The 21,963-nt window shown below is 35.6% G+C and overlaps 2 protein-coding genes across 7 annotated transcripts in view; both read right to left on the bottom strand.

Moving 5' to 3' along the window:
* LOC105325762 (uncharacterized) overlaps nt 1–21,963 on the bottom strand; it is a 64,955-nt gene that overhangs the window by 36,161 nt on the left and 6,831 nt on the right. Inside the window, exons 1-5 of one of the 6 annotated variants that reach the window (XM_066074153.1) lie at nt 20,904–21,320; nt 20,186–20,320; nt 14,166–14,426; nt 10,749–10,868; nt 8,725–8,973 (exon numbers count right to left, since the gene is read on the bottom strand). In XM_066074153.1, coding sequence (XP_065930225.1) covers nt 8,725–8,973; nt 10,749–10,868; nt 14,166–14,426; nt 20,186–20,237 — 682 coding nt within the window. In that variant the 5' untranslated portion in view covers nt 20,238–20,320; nt 20,904–21,320. Of the gene's footprint in view, nt 1–8,724; nt 8,974–10,748; nt 10,869–10,962; nt 11,054–14,165; nt 14,427–20,185; nt 20,590–20,903; nt 21,321–21,963 lie in introns of those variants that run through there. The other 5 variants (XM_066074155.1, XM_066074152.1, XM_066074157.1 and 2 more) reach the window with 5 other exon arrangements.
* Nucleotides 21,476–21,963, bottom strand: part of LOC136272502 (uncharacterized) — a 29,585-nt gene continuing 29,097 nt past the window's right edge. Inside the window, exon 6 of the mRNA XM_066074158.1 lies at nt 21,476–21,963. This exon is cut by the window's right edge and continues 6,945 nt beyond it. The gene's annotated coding sequence lies outside the window, so the exon portion shown is untranslated.

Here is a 21,963-nt window from a genome sequence, read left to right as displayed (position 1 = left end):
TTGGTTCACGCACAATTTTTAACAAAAATAAATTATAACTGTTTTTATCGAACGCGCTTTATTGGGATTTATTTTCATTTATTTCACTTTGGAATAATTTCATCTGATCATGGTGAATATATTTTGGTTTTTCCGTTTTTGACCTTTTGACTTTATACACGAGGTCGGATACAGCGCCTAGTACTATGTAGGGTCCTGTCCAATGGTTTTGAAGTTTCGGACTTCTCCCTTTGGTTCTGGCTTTAGACGCAATCCATACATGTTGTCCAGGTGTATACTGCTTTTGATTTGTATTGGTGTCATATTTTCTTTTCTGATTTTCATTTACTTCAATCAATTTTTGCCTGGCCTTTTCGTGGATGACTCCTATATTGGTTTTCATTTTCTCGACAAAGTCGTGGTAATTTTCATATAACTGGTCTTCCCCTGGGTGATAGCCATACACAAGATCAACTGGCAGTTTCAACTCTCTTCCCAGATTTAATTTGGCAGGACTGTATCCTGTGGTCTGGTGCACAGAGGATCTGTATGCGAGCATCACTAAAGGTAAAACTTCATCCCAATTCTTTTGGTTTGGTTGAACGTACTTGCTAATCATGTCTTCCAGGGTACGATTAAATCGCTCGACTAATCCATCGCTTTTAGGGTTGTATGGTGTAGTTCTTGTTTTCTCTATTCGCAACATCTTGCACAAATCTTGAAATAATGTTGACTCAAATTGCCTGCCCTGATCAGTGTGGACCTGGAGTGGAACTCCATACCTCGAGATAAATTCTTCTGTAAAAACCTTTGCAATGGTTATTGCCTCCTGGTTTTTTTTTACTGGATATGCCTCTATCCATCTTGTGAAGTAGTCGGATATGATAACAATGTACTTGTTACCCTTCTCAGTCCGTGGTAAAGGACCAAGGATGTCTATGGCTACCCTCTCCAGAGGTTCACCAACTAGATACTGACCAAGTTTTCCTCTTGCTGCCCTTGACGGATTCTTCCGTGCCTCACATATAGTACAGCATCTGATATACTTCACCACATCCTCTTTATAGGATGCCCAGTAGAATCTCTCTCGGATTTTCTCAGTGGTTTTGGCTACTCCCAAGTGTCCACCTGTGGGGTTGTCATGCACTAACTTCATTACTTCAGTGACGCAGGCCCCTGGTACCACTATCTGGTGATAGGTTTGCTCGTTTTCTTCCCATGCCCTGTAAAGCACGCCGTTTCTTATAATTAGGCGTTTCCATTGCGACCAGTATGTTTTAACTTCTGTCGACTCTTTTGCAACAATCTGCCAGGTTGGTCTTCTATCTTACAACTTCCACTTGATGATTTTGGCTAATGATGGGTCTGTGTTCTGCTCTTTTTGTAGATCTTCTGGTGACTTCGTCATGTACCAATTTTGAGTGCTCATTTGATCTTCTCTTAACTTCAGTATTGGATTACTTTCAGGTTCTATGCTCTGGTAATTTATTTCTTTCTTATCACAGTGATTACAAGGTGAACATGGACGACGACTTAGTCCATCACTATTACCATGCTGTTTTCCTGGTCGATGTTCAATCTTGGAGTTGTATGTTTGTAGTACCTCTAGCCAGCGGGCTACTTGTCCTTCTGGATTTTTGAAGCTAAGGAGCCAGGTTAGTGCTCCATGATCGGTTCTAACCAGAAAGTCTTTTCCATATAAGTAATGATGGAAATGTTTTATTGAACTCACTACTGCCAGAAGTTCTCGTCTAGTAACACAGTAGTTTCTTTCTGGTTTATTAAATGACTTGCTAAAGTATGCGATAGGTCTCTCTATTCCATCCTCTATCTGAGATAGAACTCCACCCATAGCAAATGCACTAGCATCTGTGTCTAACACAAAGGGTAAGTTCAGGTTCGGGTACCTTAAGATAGGTGCTGATGTGAGGGCTATCTTTAGGTTTTTAAATGCTTCGTCACACTGAGGGGTCCAACTGAACTTTTCTGTTTTCTCTGTCAGTTTGTGTAGAGGTCGGGCTATATCTGTAAACTTCTTTATGAATCTTCGATAGTATGAGCATGTACCCAAGAAACTTCGCACATCTGTGACTGATTTTGGTACAGGCCATTCCTTAATTGCGCTCACTTTATCTGGAGAGGTTGATATCCCTTCTTGACTAACTATGTGACCAAGGAAAGCTACCTGGTCTTTGAAGAAATCACACTTCTTCGGAGAAACCTTTAATCCCGCTTTTAGTAATCGTTGAAGTACTGCATCTATATGATTTACATGACTGTGGAAATCTTTGGAATAAACAATTATGTCGTCGATATATAAGAGACAAATTTCGAAGTTCAAACCCGCTAATACATTTTCCATTAGTCTCTCAAATGTGGCTGCCGCATTACATAAGCCGAATGGCATGACCTTGAATTGGTAAAAACCATGTGTGGTAACAAATGCTGTCTTCTCTTTATCTTTAGAGTCCATCGTTACCTGCCAGTAACCGCTTGCTAGGTCTAAACAACTAAACCATTGTGATCCTCTTAATGCATCAAGTGAGTCATCTATACGTGGTAGAGGGTATGAATCTTTTTGCGTTACTTCGTTGAGTTTCCGATAGTCGATACAATATCGAATGCTACCACCCTTTTTGGTTACTAGTACGATTGGTGCACTCCAAGCGCTAGATGATGGTTCTATAATTCCTGCTTTAAGCATTCTCTGCACTTCCTCTCTTGCTGCTTCTTTCTTATGAAGAGGTATCCGTCTAGGCTGTTGCTTGATTGGTCTTGCGTCTCCTGTGTTAATTTTGTGGGACACAATATTTGTCTTCCCTAGGTCTGTCTTTGATTTTGCAAATACTTTAATGTGCTTCTGCAAAAGATCCCTTACCAATTCTTGTTGTTCCTTAGAAAGTTTCTTGGTACAAGAGTCCCATAATGGTTTCATATAATTTGTAAAGCTTGTGTCTACATCTGGCTCTCTGTTGGTGTCATTCTTGGTTTGTACTTCACTTACATTTGGTTCTATTTCAGCTATAGCTGCAGAAGTATCTTTGTAAATTTTCAGCTCTTGGTCACTAACATTTATTACACGAATGGGTACCTTACATTCTTTGGGTTTTACTAGACATCTTGCAACTAACAATCCGGACTGTTGAAGGTCACGTTTCGTTCCATCTATGAGGAGTTCTTTATCATTTAGATTTGGGTGAACTTTTCCTTCAATTATCATCTCACTTCTTGGGGGAATAGATAAAGTCTCTTGAATAGAAATTTTAAACACACTACTTTGATCACTGACAGTGTCGCATACTAGCTTCTGGTCACCAAGTGTAAGAGTTCCTTCCCCAAGGTGTAACTGACAATTATTTTCTCTGAGGAAATCAAAGCCTAGTATCATTTGTGCATCAATGTCAGCAACTATTGCTCTGTGTTCGATTATTTCCCCTTTGATTTTGAATTGTAGTACAGTCTGACCTTCTGGGACAACAAGGTCACCATTTGCCATTCTTAAATTACTATAATTTGGTTCTAACTTTGGTCTCATACATCTGTCTATTTCATAATATTTCTTTGGATGAATGACTGTGATAGACGAACCAGTGTCAATGATCGAGTTTATTTTCAAATTGTAAACAAAGACATCAAGTGTTAATGAGTTATTACTTGATCCCTTTATTTCTAAAACTTGTGGCACTTTTTGTTGTGTAGTTGACGTTAGGCCGCTGGCGTCAACTACTGCACGTTTTCCTGGTTCTCTGGTACTTTGGTCACTACGCTGTTGGTGTGACCCGATTTTCTTTGACTCTTGTTTTTCTCTGCTTCCAGGTGTCGTTGTAGTAACCTACATTCGCTCTTGATGTGACCATCCTTCTTGCAGTAGAAACATGGACCTCTCTTGTTGAACTTTTTTTCTGTGTTCTGGCTGATGAGAGCTATTTGGTGTGCATCATTTCTGATATTTGCATCCATCGGTTCTTCTCTCTGCATCCGTACCGTGATTCTGTTTCGTCTTCCGCGAGCTTGTTGAAATGCCTCATATTCTAATGCTAGTCGTACTGCATCTTCTAAATTTCTAGGTCTCCCTTGGAACACTGACCATTCCATCTCTTGCTCATTTAAACTTTCAATGAACGAATCCTTGGTAATCTGATCGCGGAAATCTAGGGGTGCGTTTGGGTAAGCCATCCTTACAAGTCGCTTGATATCTTGCATCAATTCCGTGATAGATTCATTTTTTCTCCGTACGCGGCTCTTTAACTGTGTCTTGTAAATCTCTTTCTGATTTTCTGGTTCAAATCTTGCCGATAGTGCAGAAACGGGGTGACGAAAACTATATCGATACTCTGGTCGTAGATCACTCAGAACGCTTAATGCCGGTCCCCGTAGACTCGTAGCTAACTCTAGTGCTTTAGTTTCGTCGTTCCAGTAGTTGAGTTCAGCGATCATGTCAAAATGCACTATGTAATCATTCCAATTCATAGTACCATCAAATGTTGCCGGTTTTCTTCCTCTCGGTTCCTGTGTTCGTCTGAATTCAGGTTCCGGTGCTCGTCTTGAGTAGCCATCGTAAGGTACGTCGTGTTCATAACGATCGTGCGTTCTCTCTTGAATAGTTTCAAATGGACGCATGGCTGTGCGAAATTCGTCGTGTCCGTGATTAATAGAACTTCTTGATGTCATTGGATATGACGAACTTGTTCTGGAATAATCATAGTTACGAGGTTCATCGTACGAATTCGGCATAGATGTGGTTCTGTACGGCTGATATGCGTTGTGCGTATGTTCGTCCTCGTACATGGTATTGATGGCAAAACGCACATTATTTTGGTCTGTCGGTCGCTTGTCATCACTGGTTGGTTTTACTTGATTTTGTAACAAGTTCATTTGTGATTTCAAAGATTTTATTTCGTCGAGAATCACACGCAAACTATCTTGCGCACATGGGTTTACACTGGTACTATCGCCTATTATGCTGTGGTCGTTATTGTTATTGACCCGTAAAAGAACTTCTCTGCTTGGTGTACCATCAATAAATTGTCCTTGGTGAGGTTCTTCAATATGATCGTTTTCCTCCATAACTTCTTCTTCGTTCCTTGACATCGTCGTAATTGTAAACGTGTTGCAGTTTTTAAACAGCTGATCCCACCGCTGCCACCAATGTAACGAACCGAGGGTACATGTAAACGCTTAAACTTAATTATGGGCCGCTGTTTAATTATTATCTTGCGTCAAGGTTCAAAAAGAATTAACTTTGGTCACAGTTTATAGAAATCGTTGGTTCACTTATTATATTCAACTTGCCGAAACTAAATTAAATACTCCGTATAAAGTTTTACCATTTATTGCAACGAACGAATGGTTCCATATAAAAACACGTATAATTATTACTATTATACAGTACGATTGGTACAACGTTATTATCTCCTTTAAGTATAGCGACGAACCAATCCAGGACGCCCTAATACAAAAGTTATATTACTTTACCGTAATAGCTAAAAGACTTGGGAATGTCAATACATACCACTGTCAAGCGAGTTGCTCTTCACCGTCAACTGGACTTTGCTTTCAAAACACCGTCTTTTTATGCCCTAACTTGTTATGTTTATGCTGAGACGTTCACAACGTCAACGTCATAAGCGTCAACTAACTTGGCGCATTTTATCTCATAATAATTATATGATAACGTTGTACCGACATAAAATACATGACATTTAACATTTTTACATTATAATACAAAATTACCATTCATAAAGTTAAATAACATCAATTATTATCGTTCATTTCGATTGTCATTATTTTGTTATAAAGAGTTTAAATAGTTTTAAACATCGGGCTCAAAGTCCGTAATATACCGCAGGCATGGCGGTTAGTCCGAACGAAAGTAAACAAGTCTGTATTCCAATGGAATAAAAGGATTTATATAACAATGTAAATAAAACAAGTAAGTCACAACAACACACAAATATTTAACACAAATGATGATATAGTCTCAACCCAGGAATCGTAACATTATATATGATGTACAGATTATTACAAACTATCAGTAATTTAAAAAAGGCCCATGGGACCACATCGCTCACCTGAGCAACAATGGACGTTCAAAAGATATTGTGCCATATGGCCCCGCGATAGAATAACAAAACATAAATATTGTAAAGTATTCAAAATTTACACTTATTTTTGCATACACGTAATCTTTGACATTGTACCTTTATGGAATACTATTTTTACCCAGAATAAGAAAATCCTAAGCAAGATATAAAACTAAACATTGGGCAAGGGTACACTTTTAACGTCCAATTCCCCATATTTTTGTTCTCCCCCCTTTCCCCCCACTTTATAAAGCGATCAATATATATGAGAGCATAAAGGTACATTTTCTTCCTAAACTACTTACTAGTTATTGTATTTTTTTTTAATATAATAGATGTTATATTTTATTTTAAATATTCTATAGATGAGAAGAAGAAAATTGTACCTTAATGCACTCAACTCCTCAATTAAAAACATTCAAAAATTTCTCTTTTCCATTATAATTAAACGATTGTTGTTTACCTCGCGTAAACTCGTGACTTTTATAACTTTGTAAACAATTAAACAAAAGAAACATGCACTATAACAAATAAAGAGCACAATTTATTTTTCAAAATGAAACATATACATGTATATATCTACATATTTCTGTCAGGGATATTAACTCTATTTAAACTAAATAAACTCGAGAAAATGCTGAGCATCTCAACATTACGCAAAAGATCATACCGAATTACCGGTAGAATGAATTGTATTTTAGTACTTTGTTAATACACCAGATTTTGATTAATTCGCTCAGGTAAACAGTTAACTCTTTGATTTACCGAAGTCTCTGTTTGATTTGATACGTACAAATTACAAAATACAGACGATAGTTCCCCGATTACAAACCATAAATAATGAAAACGAAACGAAAATCAATTCAAGCTAACACCACCGTCATATGTGAAAACTGTCATCGCATTGGAATATTTAGCCTCAATTTACTTCACAAAATCGGCACCAATGTTATTTGCATCCCTTGGTACGCGAACTGTTGCATAACAAATTCATCATTGTCAGATCGACCCGTTTATCATAATGTCATGGCTGCTTTAAACAAAGAACCTCGTTTTAGAAGTATGGAATACGAGTCTTGGTAAAATGGTAAAACGGGCCGGGACAAAATAAATGCCAGGGCTGATCGGAAATTGTCAATTCTAAAATACGCATTGTTTTGCAGCATTATTTACAGCGAATACAAATTTACTGGTCCGTAACATATACTGAAAATTATAATGAGATTGACAGATTAATAACTGCCAAGCTTTTGTTTTGCCCCGGCCCGGTTTTGCCAACCCATTTTACCAAGACTCGTGGATTACCGAACCCGAAGCAATAAACTGATTTCCTTAAATATTATTTTCGTAATAACTCAGATTTGAAACAGAATTAGCCCATAATTTTTGCAATTTATATTTTCCTTTCCATAAGGCTTACTTACGCTAAATTAGATTGAATTTGACTCAGTAGTTCTTGAGAAAAAGATTTCTAAAAATGCACCCCCGTTTTTCTACAGATTCAATGTTTTCTCCGCTTTGAATAAAGATCAGTCTTTCATTTTTGCAATTTCTATTTGCCTTCCAATCAAAATGTGCCAAATTTGGTTGAAATTTGCCGAGCGGTTTTAGGGAAAAAGTTCAAAATGTAAAAAGTTTTGGACGGACAGAGAAAGACGGACAGCTGCAGACTGACGGACGGATAGACGGACGACGGACAAAATGTGATCAGAATAGCTCATTTGAGCTTTCAGCTCAGGCGATCTAAAAAAACAACAAAAGGATAACATGATCTAAAACTAATTGTTTATAAACAATACTTTTTAAGCAAGTATTTAACTTTTTTAATAGTGTACCAGGAAATAGGGAGGGGAACTTGCTGGGACTAAACCAGGGGTAATCTGGTCTAACTTTGCGTAATTTCAAGACAAAAGGATCGAAACCAGTTTGACTGGCAAGTTATCTTTCCTTGATAATGTGGTTTTATCAATATTCATGGGCATCAATATTTGTGATTTAGTAAAAAAAAAAAAGAAGGCAGATTCAAGGATCTGTAGATGTAATGCAACTTTATGGCAAATAAACTTGTCCTGGATTATTGGTCATAGGAGTTAAAGCTGTATCTCAAAGGTTGCTTGTTCAGGGCCCGCTGTGGTCACATGATGTTGTGTGTTGTGCCCTAAGATAAGGTACTATGACAACATTGTCTCGGCCTCCAGCTGAAATTGGATACCGCGATAGACTGGTGTTCCATTCTGGGGGAGTCAATGACTCTCGTTTGCATAGCATTTGGAAACCGGGAAGAAGTACCAGTCTTTTGCGCTTTCATGTCCCGAAAATTTGATATTTGATATTGCACTTCGAAGAAAAATTTTGTGGATGAACTCATTAACAAAATGGACGAATATTGGCATTCAAAGAATATTAATGAAACCACAGTACCTGAACCCAATTTCAATCCACTTAGGTTCAACCACCTGAATTCATTTTGTTGCATTCTCCACAGTGGATAGCCCGCCTTACGAGCCGGTAATTTGTTAAAGGAAGAGAAGGACAGACACAAGCCAGCTTCTGGGGCCTGAACACTACCAAAAGACCCAAAGATCCCAATCAGTTGGGTTGGCTAGTAATCATTTCTCCACACACACCTAACCCCATCACAAAACCAAAGTTAGCTACTGACCTCTGAAATCTGTCGCATCGGCAACAAATTCCGTGCCCATCTTGTTTTCTATGTCCATGATCCTCCCCTGCATCATCTGGTCGCCCATCATGATCTGGACATTGGCTTTTGGCATGCCACCGATCGCCTCACAAGAGGGGGCGTACTTGCCAGATAAGACCTCCATTGCGTGAAGGGTCTCATTGTTGTCTAGGGTGAGATATTCGTCTTTGTTGGCGTCAAACCTGAACATCATACTTTTGATTGGCTCTGTAATGGTGAAAACTCTCTAATGGTAAAACTACGCACAAAATTATACTCTTTAATCGTCGTAATACAATATTAGTCCAATGTAAAAAAAAAAAACACACACGCACATACAATTAGGCTCCTTATTGGTGAAAATACAAAAGTAGGCTCTCTTATGGTTAAAAAAAATGATTTGGGTCTGTAATGGTGAAAAAACAATTTTATCTGTAATGTTGAAAATTCATTATTACTTCTGAAACTTGTCTTAATAGCTGCTATAAAAGTGATAGTACAATATTACTTATGAAAATACAGAAGGTTTTTAGAACAATATAATTTATGGAAGCATTAAAAGTCTTAATAGTGTTATGAAATTGGTATGGCCCTGTACCAATAACCAGTTCCTGTATTTATACGGTGTACACAAAATATATATTATCTATTTATATGCCATTATTTCCAATACTACGGATAGAATGATATGATTAATTTATGGAATAATGTGTATTCCGTATTTACGAGTGTACGCCATGTTTTGACACAGAAACCATGTGTCTCTTGATTACGTTTCATATAATAGTCTAATACACCGTAAATGATGCAATAGCATCGATATAAATGAAGAACATTGCATATTAATGCTTACCGTACCGTTTTCTTTACTTAATTTAATCATTTTTGTTGTTATTTCGTCCATACTTTACGCAAACGCAAACCAGCGTACTCCGTATTCCCTTCATCTTTCGTCAGCATATTCTGACGCATAATGCAAGCTGCGCGCTGATTGGCTGGCAAATATAGACTATATAAATGAGGTACTGGTAGAAATCGTGTCTTCCTTCTGTCTTCTGCTCCCGTTACCACTCGACTTCTTTGCCAAATATGGCCCAGCAGCACCTTAACCTTAACACTTCAAAGGTGCGGAAGGTGAATATTTAATTGAATTGTATTTATTACTGCACCTTCTCCAGTTATTTCCAGAGGATATTATACCCATCTTTACCGTAGTGCCCCTTCACTTCCTTGTCATTGTTTATCTTAGTTACAGAAGCACCTACCCGTTGTGCACCTTCCCATATCTAAGGTGTAAGCCTGTTCCACCCGATATATGCGTACTATAGTCCTTATATTTATTTTGTCCTTACAATTATAGTTGAATTGTTATCTGCGTAGGATAATACCAGTGCCAAGCGCCAACCTGAAAAAAGATAAACCTTCCGCATTCTAGGAAGGTGCCGTTCGCGTACTCGCGTTGTTTATCATTGTATTATCAGTATAATAAATATTTTTATAACTTTTACATTGCATTGTTTTGTCAACTGATTAAAGGTACAGAGCCCACGTCATTTAACAAAAGGGAAAATAATCATTTATAGCATTTATATTTCAACCAACCTTTTCCTGTTACAATAGGTTCGATAGGTTTATAATTGTACAATATGACTTACTGAAACAAGAGCAAAACTGACTGTTAAATAATCGAAAAATATTTGTCTATCTATAAACACCCCTGCCTGTAACTATAATGCACACTATATGATACCTTAACAAATTTTGATGATTTTTTTTTACAGCAAGCCACTTAGAAATTAATATTTTTTTAAGGTCTGACAGTGAGTAATAAATGTTTGTTTAAAGTACTTCTAGAGAAGATTTCTCCTAACTCACATCCTTATGAAAAGGCCACCGATTTACAATCAAAACTCTGGTTTACAGTACTTCTATAGTAGATTCTCCTAAAGCCTACCATTAACTTTTCTAGAAGGTTTTGTCAACGTTCGAAGATTAGTTCTTACCTCTGACTTGTATAGCCAGAGATTTTATGGCCACCAATTCATCCCTGACCCACTGCTCATTCTCCTTGATCTTCTCATACACATCACAGGTTAGATTCCCTGCATCTGCTTTCTGAACATCTACCAAAAAAAAATTCTTGTCAATATTAAAGAATCCTTGATCAAAATCTCCCTGTACACAAAAAGACCTATCATAAGGGCAGATAATGTTTACTGTAAAATCCCAATGATATGTTGAAATCTGCATCATGATATTGCAACATTGCATAAATGCACAAGTGTAATAATAATATTGTAACTAGACACGATCTCGTTGCGAGCAACGAGGAGGTCCTTCGTCTGATTTTAGAACTTGAGATTTATGTTCGATCTTGATTTTGCTATTTAACAGCTTAACATGATTTAAATCAGAAAAAGATGGTCTACATTGTAAGGGCCGGATACTATTTTGTTTCAGGTGTAAGAACTTTGTTCAACAAGTGTTTAGAAATTCCTGAGTTGTTGAGATATCTGTGAAAAACGTTAAAGGGATCGGTCCCTTATCTCCTTATTGGGGCCACTGAACTAAATCCTTAAGGTTGCATGTTGTTAAGTACATCATTTTGAGCATCTTTTCTTTGACACTGCATTTCAAAATATTGTTCCTTTTTTAGATAAAGGTGATCAAAGTTTTGGACTTTTGACCCCTAAAATGCCCTAATTACGTAAAATATGAGAAAATCGTTATATTGTTAGGCTAAATAAATGTAAGATAAACATATCTGCTTCTATTATTTATCACTAAATATCCCTCGGTAAAAGAACTATAGGAAAAGGACTTTAGAGCCCTCTAGGTCCCTATATTTAGGGGCCAGCCCCTTTTACTTGATATCAGATGAAATGTCATTTGATTTTATAGACAATTTGCTCAACAATTGATTAGAAATTCGTTACCATTTTTGGGATATTTGAGAAAGAATGTATAGGGGCCAGTTCCTTATTCTCTTTTTTGGTGCTGCTGAGCCAAATTTTTAAGGTTGCATGTTGGTAAGTACATCATTTTGAGCATCTTTTCTTTTATACTGCATTTCAAAATATTTTCTCTTTTTGAGTTATAGGTGATCAAAGTTTAGGACTTTTGACCCCTAAAATTCCCTAATTACGTAACACATGGTAAAATCATTATACTGTTAGCTACATAACTGATTGATTAACATATTTGATTCTATAATCTATTACAAAATATCCCTCGGTAATGAGCTATATGAAAAAGACTTTAGAGCCCTCTAGTTCCTAATATTAGGGGCCAGCCCCTTTTTTATGGTATCAAATGAAAGGTCGTTTGATAATAAAGATATTTTGTTCAACAAGTGTTTAAAAATTCGTTACCATTCTTGAGATATCTGAGAAAGAATGTTTTAGGGGCCGGTCCCTTATCTCCTTATTGGGGCCACTGAGCCAAATTTTTAAGGTTGCATGTTGTTAAGTACATCATTTTGAGCATCTTTTCTTTATTGTGCTTTCAAAATATTTTCTTTTTTGAGATATAGCCATTAGGTGATCAAAGTTTTGGACTTTTGACCCCTAAAAACCCTTAGTTACGTAACACATGAGAAAATCGTTATAGTACTAGGCTTCATAAATGTAAGATAAACAAATTTGCTTCAATAATCTATTACAAAATATCCCTCGGTGAAGAGCTATGGGTAAAATACTTTAGAGCCTTCTAGGTCCCTAATATGAGGGGCCAGCCCCTTTTTCTTGATATCAGCTAAAAGGTCTTGTAAATATAAACCTTTTTTACATTACATGTCTTATTAAAATATTTTCCAGAAAAGAGATAAAGAGAGAAGAGCACAAAAATTTACGACGCTTTTTTAATGTCAATTTTCGAGCTCTAGCAAGCTTTGGCGCCAGTAGTGCTTAACATACAAAACAACAATCATGCAAAACTTCAATCTTTTCTTTACCAACTGTAGAAATTTGAGCTTAATATATCTTATACTTTAGGAGAACGACAGAAGACAAAATACCCATATAAAAATTAGAAAAATCTCCATATCTCAAAAACGGGTGTGAAGCCATCAACACAAACAATTTCCAATCAGGTTCAGACCAATATCTATCATATCTGAAAATTTGATTGAGATCAGACGAGCCGTTTCGAGATATCGCGTGCACAAAAATAGGAAGAAAAACAAAATAACTAGACACGATCTTGTTGCGAGCAACGAGTGGGTCTTCCGTCCGATTTTTGAATAGATTAGATCAAACTTATCAATTCAAAGATAAAACCGTTGATCTAAGCGAAAAATAGTAAAAAAAAAATTGCGGCACTCGGGGCCTGAACCCGGGTCGCCTTGGCCATGTCCACGACTCTATCGACTGAGCTACTCGGACTCTCGCTTCAGAAATTTGACGCTTAATTTCTCGATAATGCCTTAATCGATTTTAAAACAAATTACATACTCTGAATCAGTAAAAGGGTCACTATAAGGTGTAAAAAACTCAAAAAGAAATATTAAAAAAAGAAAAAAGTCGAAAAATTCAATTTTTAAAATGTCCTTCCGATGACGACCGGAAGTAACCGTAGGACATTCTCTTGACCAAGGTGCACCAGAAAAAAAAACGGTAGATCTATCATCTCTGAAATTTTCAGCCTTTTATCTTTACTCGTTTTTGAGAAACCCGACAGACCAAATTGACTTTTTAAAATCGTAAACGGACGATAACTTCTGACCAGAAGTGTTTTTTCAAAAATTAAAAAAATTGTATCAGCTTTAGATAAAAACACGTTTATATTGAAATTTTGAATGAAATCGATCGAGACTTCTCTGAGAAATCGTCTGCACAAAATCGGTAAAAAAAAAATAATAAGAAAAGTGAAAAAGAAACAATAGAATAATAGAAACGTCTTCGGCTGGACGGAAGACCTTAATAATAGGAAAAAAGAAACAAAGCAATAACAATAAGGTCTTCCGTTGGAAACGGAAGACCTTAATTACAATATCAAAGGTTCCGCATTTTATTTTCAACAAATCAAACCAACCAACTAGATTCAGATAAAATGTTCCACATACTGTAGAATTAAACGCAAGGAATAAAAATCCGCGTAAAATCGCGAGAAGCACAACTCGCGAATTTTAAAATCTCGCTTTCATTTTTCGGACATACGTAAACTAACATAAAACTACAATAAAAATTTGGCTTTCGAGATTTCATGCTTTCGTGAGTTGACAGTTGAATCGCGGAATTAAGTACTCGCGTAAAAGAAGGAGGCCACAGTATCCGATATCTACAGAATTGTGCGAAATCAAATCGACGCAATTCTTTTTTTCCTTTTAGATAATTTGTAACCCCAAAGAATTTGATTCAACTCTCTCGATTCCAAATTGTCAATCTGATCTTTAAAAATGCAGGGTTATTTCACACACTTACTTAATACTGTGAGTTCTAAGCTGATGTTGTTCTGCTGTGGTTGCAGAACTTTGCAGGAATACTTCTGGGTGAGATGAGATGACAGGAACTCACACAGGCTGGTGAGGGCCTGACCGTTGTGGAACCACTTGACCTTCAAGTTCTGGATAATGTCGAGGGCCCCTTGGCCAGGGATATTGCAGTACGCCACATATTTATCTCCGGGATTCACCAGTGTGGATTGAGACGCTACGTTCACAATGTACTCAGACCCTACTAGTCCTGCAAAATAAGATTAATCTGATAAATGCACCAAAGATATCTTGAATTTCCTTATTTTTCGATAAATGTTATTAAATAGTCCAAAGTATGTTAAGGATCTGCTCTTGATTTGCGATTGGAATATGTTTATTTATCCATTTTGAGCTTGAGCTGAAAGTATAAGTTAACTTTTCATGTCTCTTTTTTCTAATGTACGTTTGTCCAATTATCCGTCTGTCTGTAAACCTTTTCATATTTTTGACTTATCAAGAACTACTGTATAAATTTCAACCAAACTATACACGCATCCTACAAATAAAAAAACCTTAAAGTTTAATTTAACTCGGGCCAGCCCATCTTTAAAGGGATATAATTTAGAAAGAATATAAAAAAGGCATGCTATTCCTTATTATATTTTTCTTCAGGTTAAGATCTAGTAAATAATCCCAAAGTGCCTATTTGATGCTAGAACCGTTATCACTTCATAATTGATTTAACGAAAAATGATTTTTCGATGGCCAAGAAATAGCAACAATTTAAAATTGACGTTTGTTTTCACATGGATTCATATGTATTCATATTTGGAACTCCACTACATAGATATGATACTTTTATTCAATTGAATGATTCATCGCCTACTATGTGACAATTTAAAATTTCGTATACCTAATTACCGACGTAGACATGTATAGAAGTTACAAAAAGAAAACAGCGCCAAATCTTATATCATATCTAACTTGTTCGTACATAAGACTACATAAACAATTTATTGATTCTGTAACTGAACCTGCCTCAAAGGAATCGAAAAATTAAATTGGCTGTAAAACGAGAAACTAGTTGGTCATATTTCACCTAAGAAACAATGCCCATCTATGACGCAAGTAGCTAACAAATCTTATGACAAACCTTATTTTTCCGGCATTTAATCTGTTAAATGCACATTACTTGCAAGCCAAATTTCTTAGGAAATGCTGCCTTAATATTGTTTTAAATCAACAGCGGTCGGCGGATTTTGAGGCCTGTAATCTCAATATCGATCTGACCCATAAGATTCATGCAATTTCAAAGAGGTGTCAGCAAGAAATGATAATTTCCTTTTAAGATTTATATAGCCACTAATATCAAATATTTTACAATATAAACAAGTCCTGAAATTGCTGTAATTTATTATATTTTCCCCTTTGAGAAAGTAGTTTTTATATTTACAGTAATATCTTCTGAAGAACATCGAAGTTATGATTTGAACATTTATAATAGTTGTAAGTGATATGGAAAAGCAAATGTTTAGGACCAAGATGGTAACATTGGGTGTCACGATTAAGATGTGGAGTTTATAGTTTACACAATTAATATGAACATAGTTCAGTACTTATCAGACAATGAAAACCTTCCTTTTATGAAACAAAAAAAAAAGTTGATATGAATTATTATCTCTCAAAATTATTTGCTATATGATATTAAGATATAACTTTTGTTTATTTTTATAAATCCACATGTTAAATTTTTAGCTGCAAAATGTCAGAAAATGTTAAATAATATAGTGCAGTTAAACTATCTAGTCATGACAGAGAGGTTTAGCAGACCGACGTGTACGTGTACTTGTACGTGTAGGTTAGAAGTTAGAACTACGCGTACCAGCTCATGTTTAGCAGTTGTAATGTGTACCTGTACGTGTAAATGTACGTGTAGGTTAGAAGTTAGAACTACGCGTACCAGCTCATGTTTAGCAGTTGTAATGTGTACCTGTACGTGTAAATGTTATTATCACAGGGTAAACAAGTATTACTTTAAAAGGAATGATCGGCAATAATGATATATTGATAGCTAAAAGCAATCAACATGATCAGTCTGATGTAAAATAATTTAAAAAGTACTGTATGAATTATTGTCAAACATATTTCTATTTTCTTCGGACTTGAAAAACTTTACCACGGAAAGAGCACTTGGTGCAGCTCGCGGGCTAACTTGATTGATAGGTATAGTACGCGGACTGAAACTGCTTTGTTGGATTCTATTACAATGTGCATTACTTTAAACGATAACATTAGTGAATTACAAATGAAATCTCTCTCTCTCTCTCTCTCTCTCTCTCTCTCTCTCTCTCTCTCTCTCTCTCTCTCTCTCTCTCTCTCTCAGTTTCTTCAAATAAATGATGTTTGAACAAAATTTTTAAAGTGTCCGATTGAGATAAAGTCAAAAATTTTAAGACAAGATCACGGAAGAAACTTTTTCTAAATGTTTAAATTGTCTGATAAAGATGAAGTGGAAATTTTTAAGACAAGATCATGGAAGGAACTCTTTCTAAGTGTTTTAAAAGTCTGATAAACTTTACATAGGCGTCGGAAACGGGGGGAGGGGGGCTTAGCTCCCCCACTTTTTTGCAAAGTTAGAACTAACCATTAAGTACATAGCATCATAGAAGGGTTCAGCCCCCCCCCCCCACCCTTTTTATCGCATCAATGATAATTGCTCCTAATTTTACCTTGAAAAGATGGAAATAATGATAAGTTTGAGTCATAGGTATACTACACCCCCCCCCCTCCCCCACGGATTAGGATTTTCATAATTTGGGGAATTATTCTTTTTTTTAAGATTTCTGAGGATTAGTCTAGCCCCCCCCCCCCCCCACCTTCAATTTACTTCCGACGCCACTACCTGAAGACAAGATCATGGAAGGAACTTTATCTAAACTTTTAAAGTGTCTTATAAAGACTAAGTCAAAAACTTTAAGACAAAATCACGGAAGGAACTTTATATACCGATCCACTGATTCTACGATTCCTCCTATAAAAACGAATATACCACATGCACAGTTTAGTGTCCTTTCTGATATATTTCATTTTATCAAATAAAATATACAACATGACAATCAATATCAAAGGTCACATTCCAAAATTGAAATGATTATTTTGTACGAAATACAATCATTAATATATTACGACTGAATAGGAGACATGTGGAGGTAAATGTATACTTTAAGAGAATAATCTTATAATTTGATATCATTGGAAATAAAATTATAAAAAAAATCCTCAGAATATCATGATTTGTCATTATTTCATACTGTACGCGTAACGCAATTTTAAGCATATATTTAGAATTTTACTGTATGCGTAGTTCTATAATTAAGCATTGGTTTGTAATGGTAAGTTAACCCAATTGAATGACCATTGTATTCATGAATGAACTCATCACTTCAAAAAATTGCAATGATGAAAACAAATATTTTTGCTGCAGCAATTTGTAATTAATAGTTTTTTAATCGACATTCAACATCCTTTTACATAGCTGCTATATGTACACGAGTGCTATTTTGAAAACAACTATATAGGTTTTGGATTAATAAGATTTAAAAGCGGAGTCCTAGCACAAGTATTTGGATTCAAGTATTTATATTGACAAGTGGAACTAGAAACTTTATCTATAATATACTTACTGTATACGCAATTGATATCAAAACCTTTAATTAATATAAAAACTAGACTTAGACCCGTGCGTGCACGGGTTGACATTGCATATTATATCGGACATTAACGTATTGTTGGCATGTACATAACTAAGCTTTAAGACTACAGTAATACTATAGATTTTACTACACTCTACCTAGTAAGAATAATCTAACTGTGTCTCGGGAGAGGACATCACCACAGTTAAACGCCTCCCATATACCTGTAATGTAGCAACAAATTGCAAAATCGCTCCAAAACGATCTTTTGAGAAAATTAATGAAGCTGCATTAAAAATAACAGTCAAATTATTTATAACAAACCTTTTTGAGGCTGTAAATACCTTTCATCTAAAACTTTTTTTTATAGTAATGAAGAATTCAACACTTTTTCATAAACGTTTTTTACTCGCCACCATGTTGACACTCGGAACTCACGGGTTTTTTCTAATTAAATGCACTGAGTTAGAATTATCTCCCGTATTTCCTTTGATGAACAGAATAAACTAATATAAATTCCTAAATTAAACGCGAGGAATTAATATCAGCGTAAAATCGCGAGAAACTCGTCTCGCGAATTATAAAATCTCGCTTTTAATATTCCGACATAGGTAAACTACATGAAACTTTGATAAAATTTCGACATTCACTATTTTATGTTCTCGCAATTTGATGGAGAATCGTTGAATCGCGGAATTAAGTACTCGCGTAAAAAAAGGAATCTACAGTATATGACAAAGCTTCAATGAAAATTTACACGTATTTGTAATATCGTTTGAGTTTCTCAATTCAAATGTGATATTGTGGAAACATAAAGTAAAGAGCCTCCCATGATTTAGTGTGAATGTAATGCGCATGCGCAAGATTGTAAAATCCAAAAAATCCAGATACATGTAATTTCCGAATTTTTAAAAGGACTTTTCGTTGATTATTAATTAGCGAAGCTTGATTTTGAGAATATAAAAACACATTGGTAATCTTCAAGTGCCAATGATGTTAAAATATATAAAACAAAAGACAGTGCTCTTCCGATTTCTCGGTATTAAAGCCCAAAAACTCGAGTCTATTATTTTCTATAGTAGTATAGATAACTAGATGACATCCCGCGCAAGCGCGGGAAATAATTTTACAAATCAATGGGCTTTGGGTTTTTTTGTATACATTTGTGTCCGATTTTTTTAAAATTTTTTTTTTGCCTTTAAAAAAACGAGTCTTACAAAACGTAATTTCATTCAACAAAAATAATACAGCTCAATATAATGTTCAAAGCTACGCATACAGATATTCATCTGCAAATCAGACCTACCCGTACTTACTTATAAGAGCTACGCGTACAGTGAGCAATATCGAAAGCATGGTCAAACACCCCCCCCCCCCAAAAAAAAAAGATATATCGAAAGTAAAATCAATACATGAATTGGGTATCTACACGGGTCTAAAGTCAGTGAGTAAGTTGTTCAGTTTTTCTGCCGTTCCTGATTATTTTTTTCTTTCAAATATTCCATTCACGGTTTCAAAGAAGTCAAAATCTGATAATGGGATTTCCGCCAAAAACATGGCGTCACCCTTAAATAGACCGGTGTGTCGAATTCACAGGTGAGATTCGTACAAAGTCCACGTCCAAAAGATAACATGCGCAAAACATTAAACACTGTGCCGGATAATTATGCCAGTGCCAAGGTGGCATTTTTGCACCTGCTTAAGCTGCATATATCGAAAAATTCAAATATGCCAAGTGATAGACCATTGCTTACAGAGTTAACAACCACCTTTGTTATCAGTGTATCTCACCTGTCAGGTGAGATATTTACCTTTCAAAATTAAATTCCTATAGGAAAATAATTTTTCCCATAGGAAAATCAATATTCCTATAGGTAATTTGAAATTTCCTATCGGAAAACAAGAACTTCCTACAGGAATTTCAATTCCGATAGGATTTGATTCAATCCGATAGGAAAACTTAATATCCTATAGGAAAACTACATGTTTGAATCAAATTCCTACAGGAATTACCATTCTCCTATAGGAAATATAATTCCTAGAGGAATTTTTAAAAATCCTATAGGATTGTCAATATTTCCTGTAGGAGAGTCAATTCTCCTATGGGAATTATCATTTTCCGACGGGATATTAATGTTTAAAGGTAAATATCTCACCTGTCAGGTGAAACACACTAAAAACAAAAGTGGTTATATACTCTCTAGACAATGGTCTATCATTTGGTATACATGGATTTTTCCGAAACTGCATCTTAAGCGGGTGCAAAAATGCCACCTTGGCACTGGCATAATTATCCGGCACAGTGTTATTAGTAAAACACGAACTATTAACTTACCTTGCATAAAAATTAAACCAAATATGGCCAAATAAAATTGTTGTAGTCCCATTTTCGCTTTCGTCGCAAAATGCGTAGTCCCTGTTCAAAAACACACGGTGACTTCCACGCTGTGTGACGTCACAGTAGCGCCCCCTATAATTTTAGGCCTATAGGTTAAATGGATAGACGATTCTAACCCGGGAAAGCTCCAAAAGCGAAGAAATTTTTGTGTGTGTTTTTTATTCCGTGTCACACACTGCAGAAGTAATGGATATACTCATTATTGAACATACAGGTCGGGGATACGTATTATATAGATTACTTCACATATGCATAGATGTATACAACCGCGACTCAGCTGTAGTATAGTTCGTATGCATGCATACCGATCAATACTGAAAGCCGCAGGAAGATATTTACTCCTCGATTTTTCTGATAATTTAAGATTGGTTGTGATGGAAAGAAGGTTTATTAAAGGAAAATTTATTAACTTTAGTTTACAATTACCTGTAAAAAAAAATTGAATCATTAATAGACACCTTTTTTTTTTTACTTTTTTTGAAAAAAATAAAGTATTCATAAATATTTTTTCAAATTTATCTATCTCGCTGATATTTTCTATTGATTATTGATCTGCATGTCTGAGTTGTACAACCTTTGGTTATCATAAATAACTTTACTTTGAAATAAAATTTAGAAAAAAGTAATTTAATATCGTTTTGTCGTATGTACGTACATGTATGTATTTTAAATTCTTGAATCCTTCCCCAAGTTTAGATGTATACTGTACAGGCTTGGAATTTCGCAGAATTCTTTCTCTTATCAGCGCAGTTGCATATATCCTTGTTCCAAAGAATTTTTCCAGCACAGGCACGCAGTATATGCTGCATAAGTATATTTACAGAAAAAAAGACAAAAAGCCCAAAGAAAACAAACAAACAAACAAACAGGAATTTGACATTATATCTATAAATAAACGGAGAAGGGGTGACATGTAATTTTTGTTTTAAGAATTGCTTGTAGCTATTTTGACAGAAAATAATTCCTTATCGCGGATTAAGCAGAATTTAAGCGCGTCCGTAATAATCCCCCACAAACAATCAAATCATTATTCGTTCCATGTTGTTGATATGTCTGCGGGGTTTGCACATCTTTATCAATAAAATTACACACTTGTTGTAAAACTTGTTGACAGGTTGATAGACATGTAATTCCTTATTTATTATACCCTCCGTACATTAATTTCATCGCACGAAAAATGAAAAAAAATAAAAGACTTCCTGCTTTTTGTACTTTTCTAACCATCTCTTTCTCTCTCTCTCTCTCTCTCTCTCTCTCTCTCTCTCTCTCTCTCTCTCTCTCTCTCTCTTGATGTTGCCTGATTTTAAAAACATACGTCCCTTAATTGCAAGTCAATATTTTATATGATCATTTTGCGATTGGACCATTAATTAGCGAGATTACTTCATTTGAAACCCTGTTTGTAATCTAAGAAAATGCAAAAAATTTACATATGCACGTGGATATGTTTTCATGATATGCGCGTTCAAGTGGGAGAGACCAAAGCATTTGCCAAACACGTGTGGCAGCAGCCACGCCTGACAGTAAAAATAATTCTGCTTTGTATTGGTAAAAAAGGACACCTTAACTATTCTGTGTCATAATCTCTTTTTTTCTCATGAAAATACAACTGGATTCTTTTTTGTTAAATGGGATTTAAGGTAGCTCTATTGTCACTTCTCTCGACTTGATGACTACGTAATTGAACAGATAAACTATAGCGTGTACCATTACAG

This window comes from Magallana gigas, chromosome 10 (genome assembly GCF_963853765.1).
Source record: "Magallana gigas chromosome 10, xbMagGiga1.1, whole genome shotgun sequence".
Classification (NCBI taxonomy): Eukaryota; Metazoa; Mollusca; class Bivalvia; order Ostreida; family Ostreidae; genus Magallana; species Magallana gigas.
Note: the sequence above shows the minus strand (reverse complement) of the source record. Positions and strands in the feature narration are given on the sequence as shown.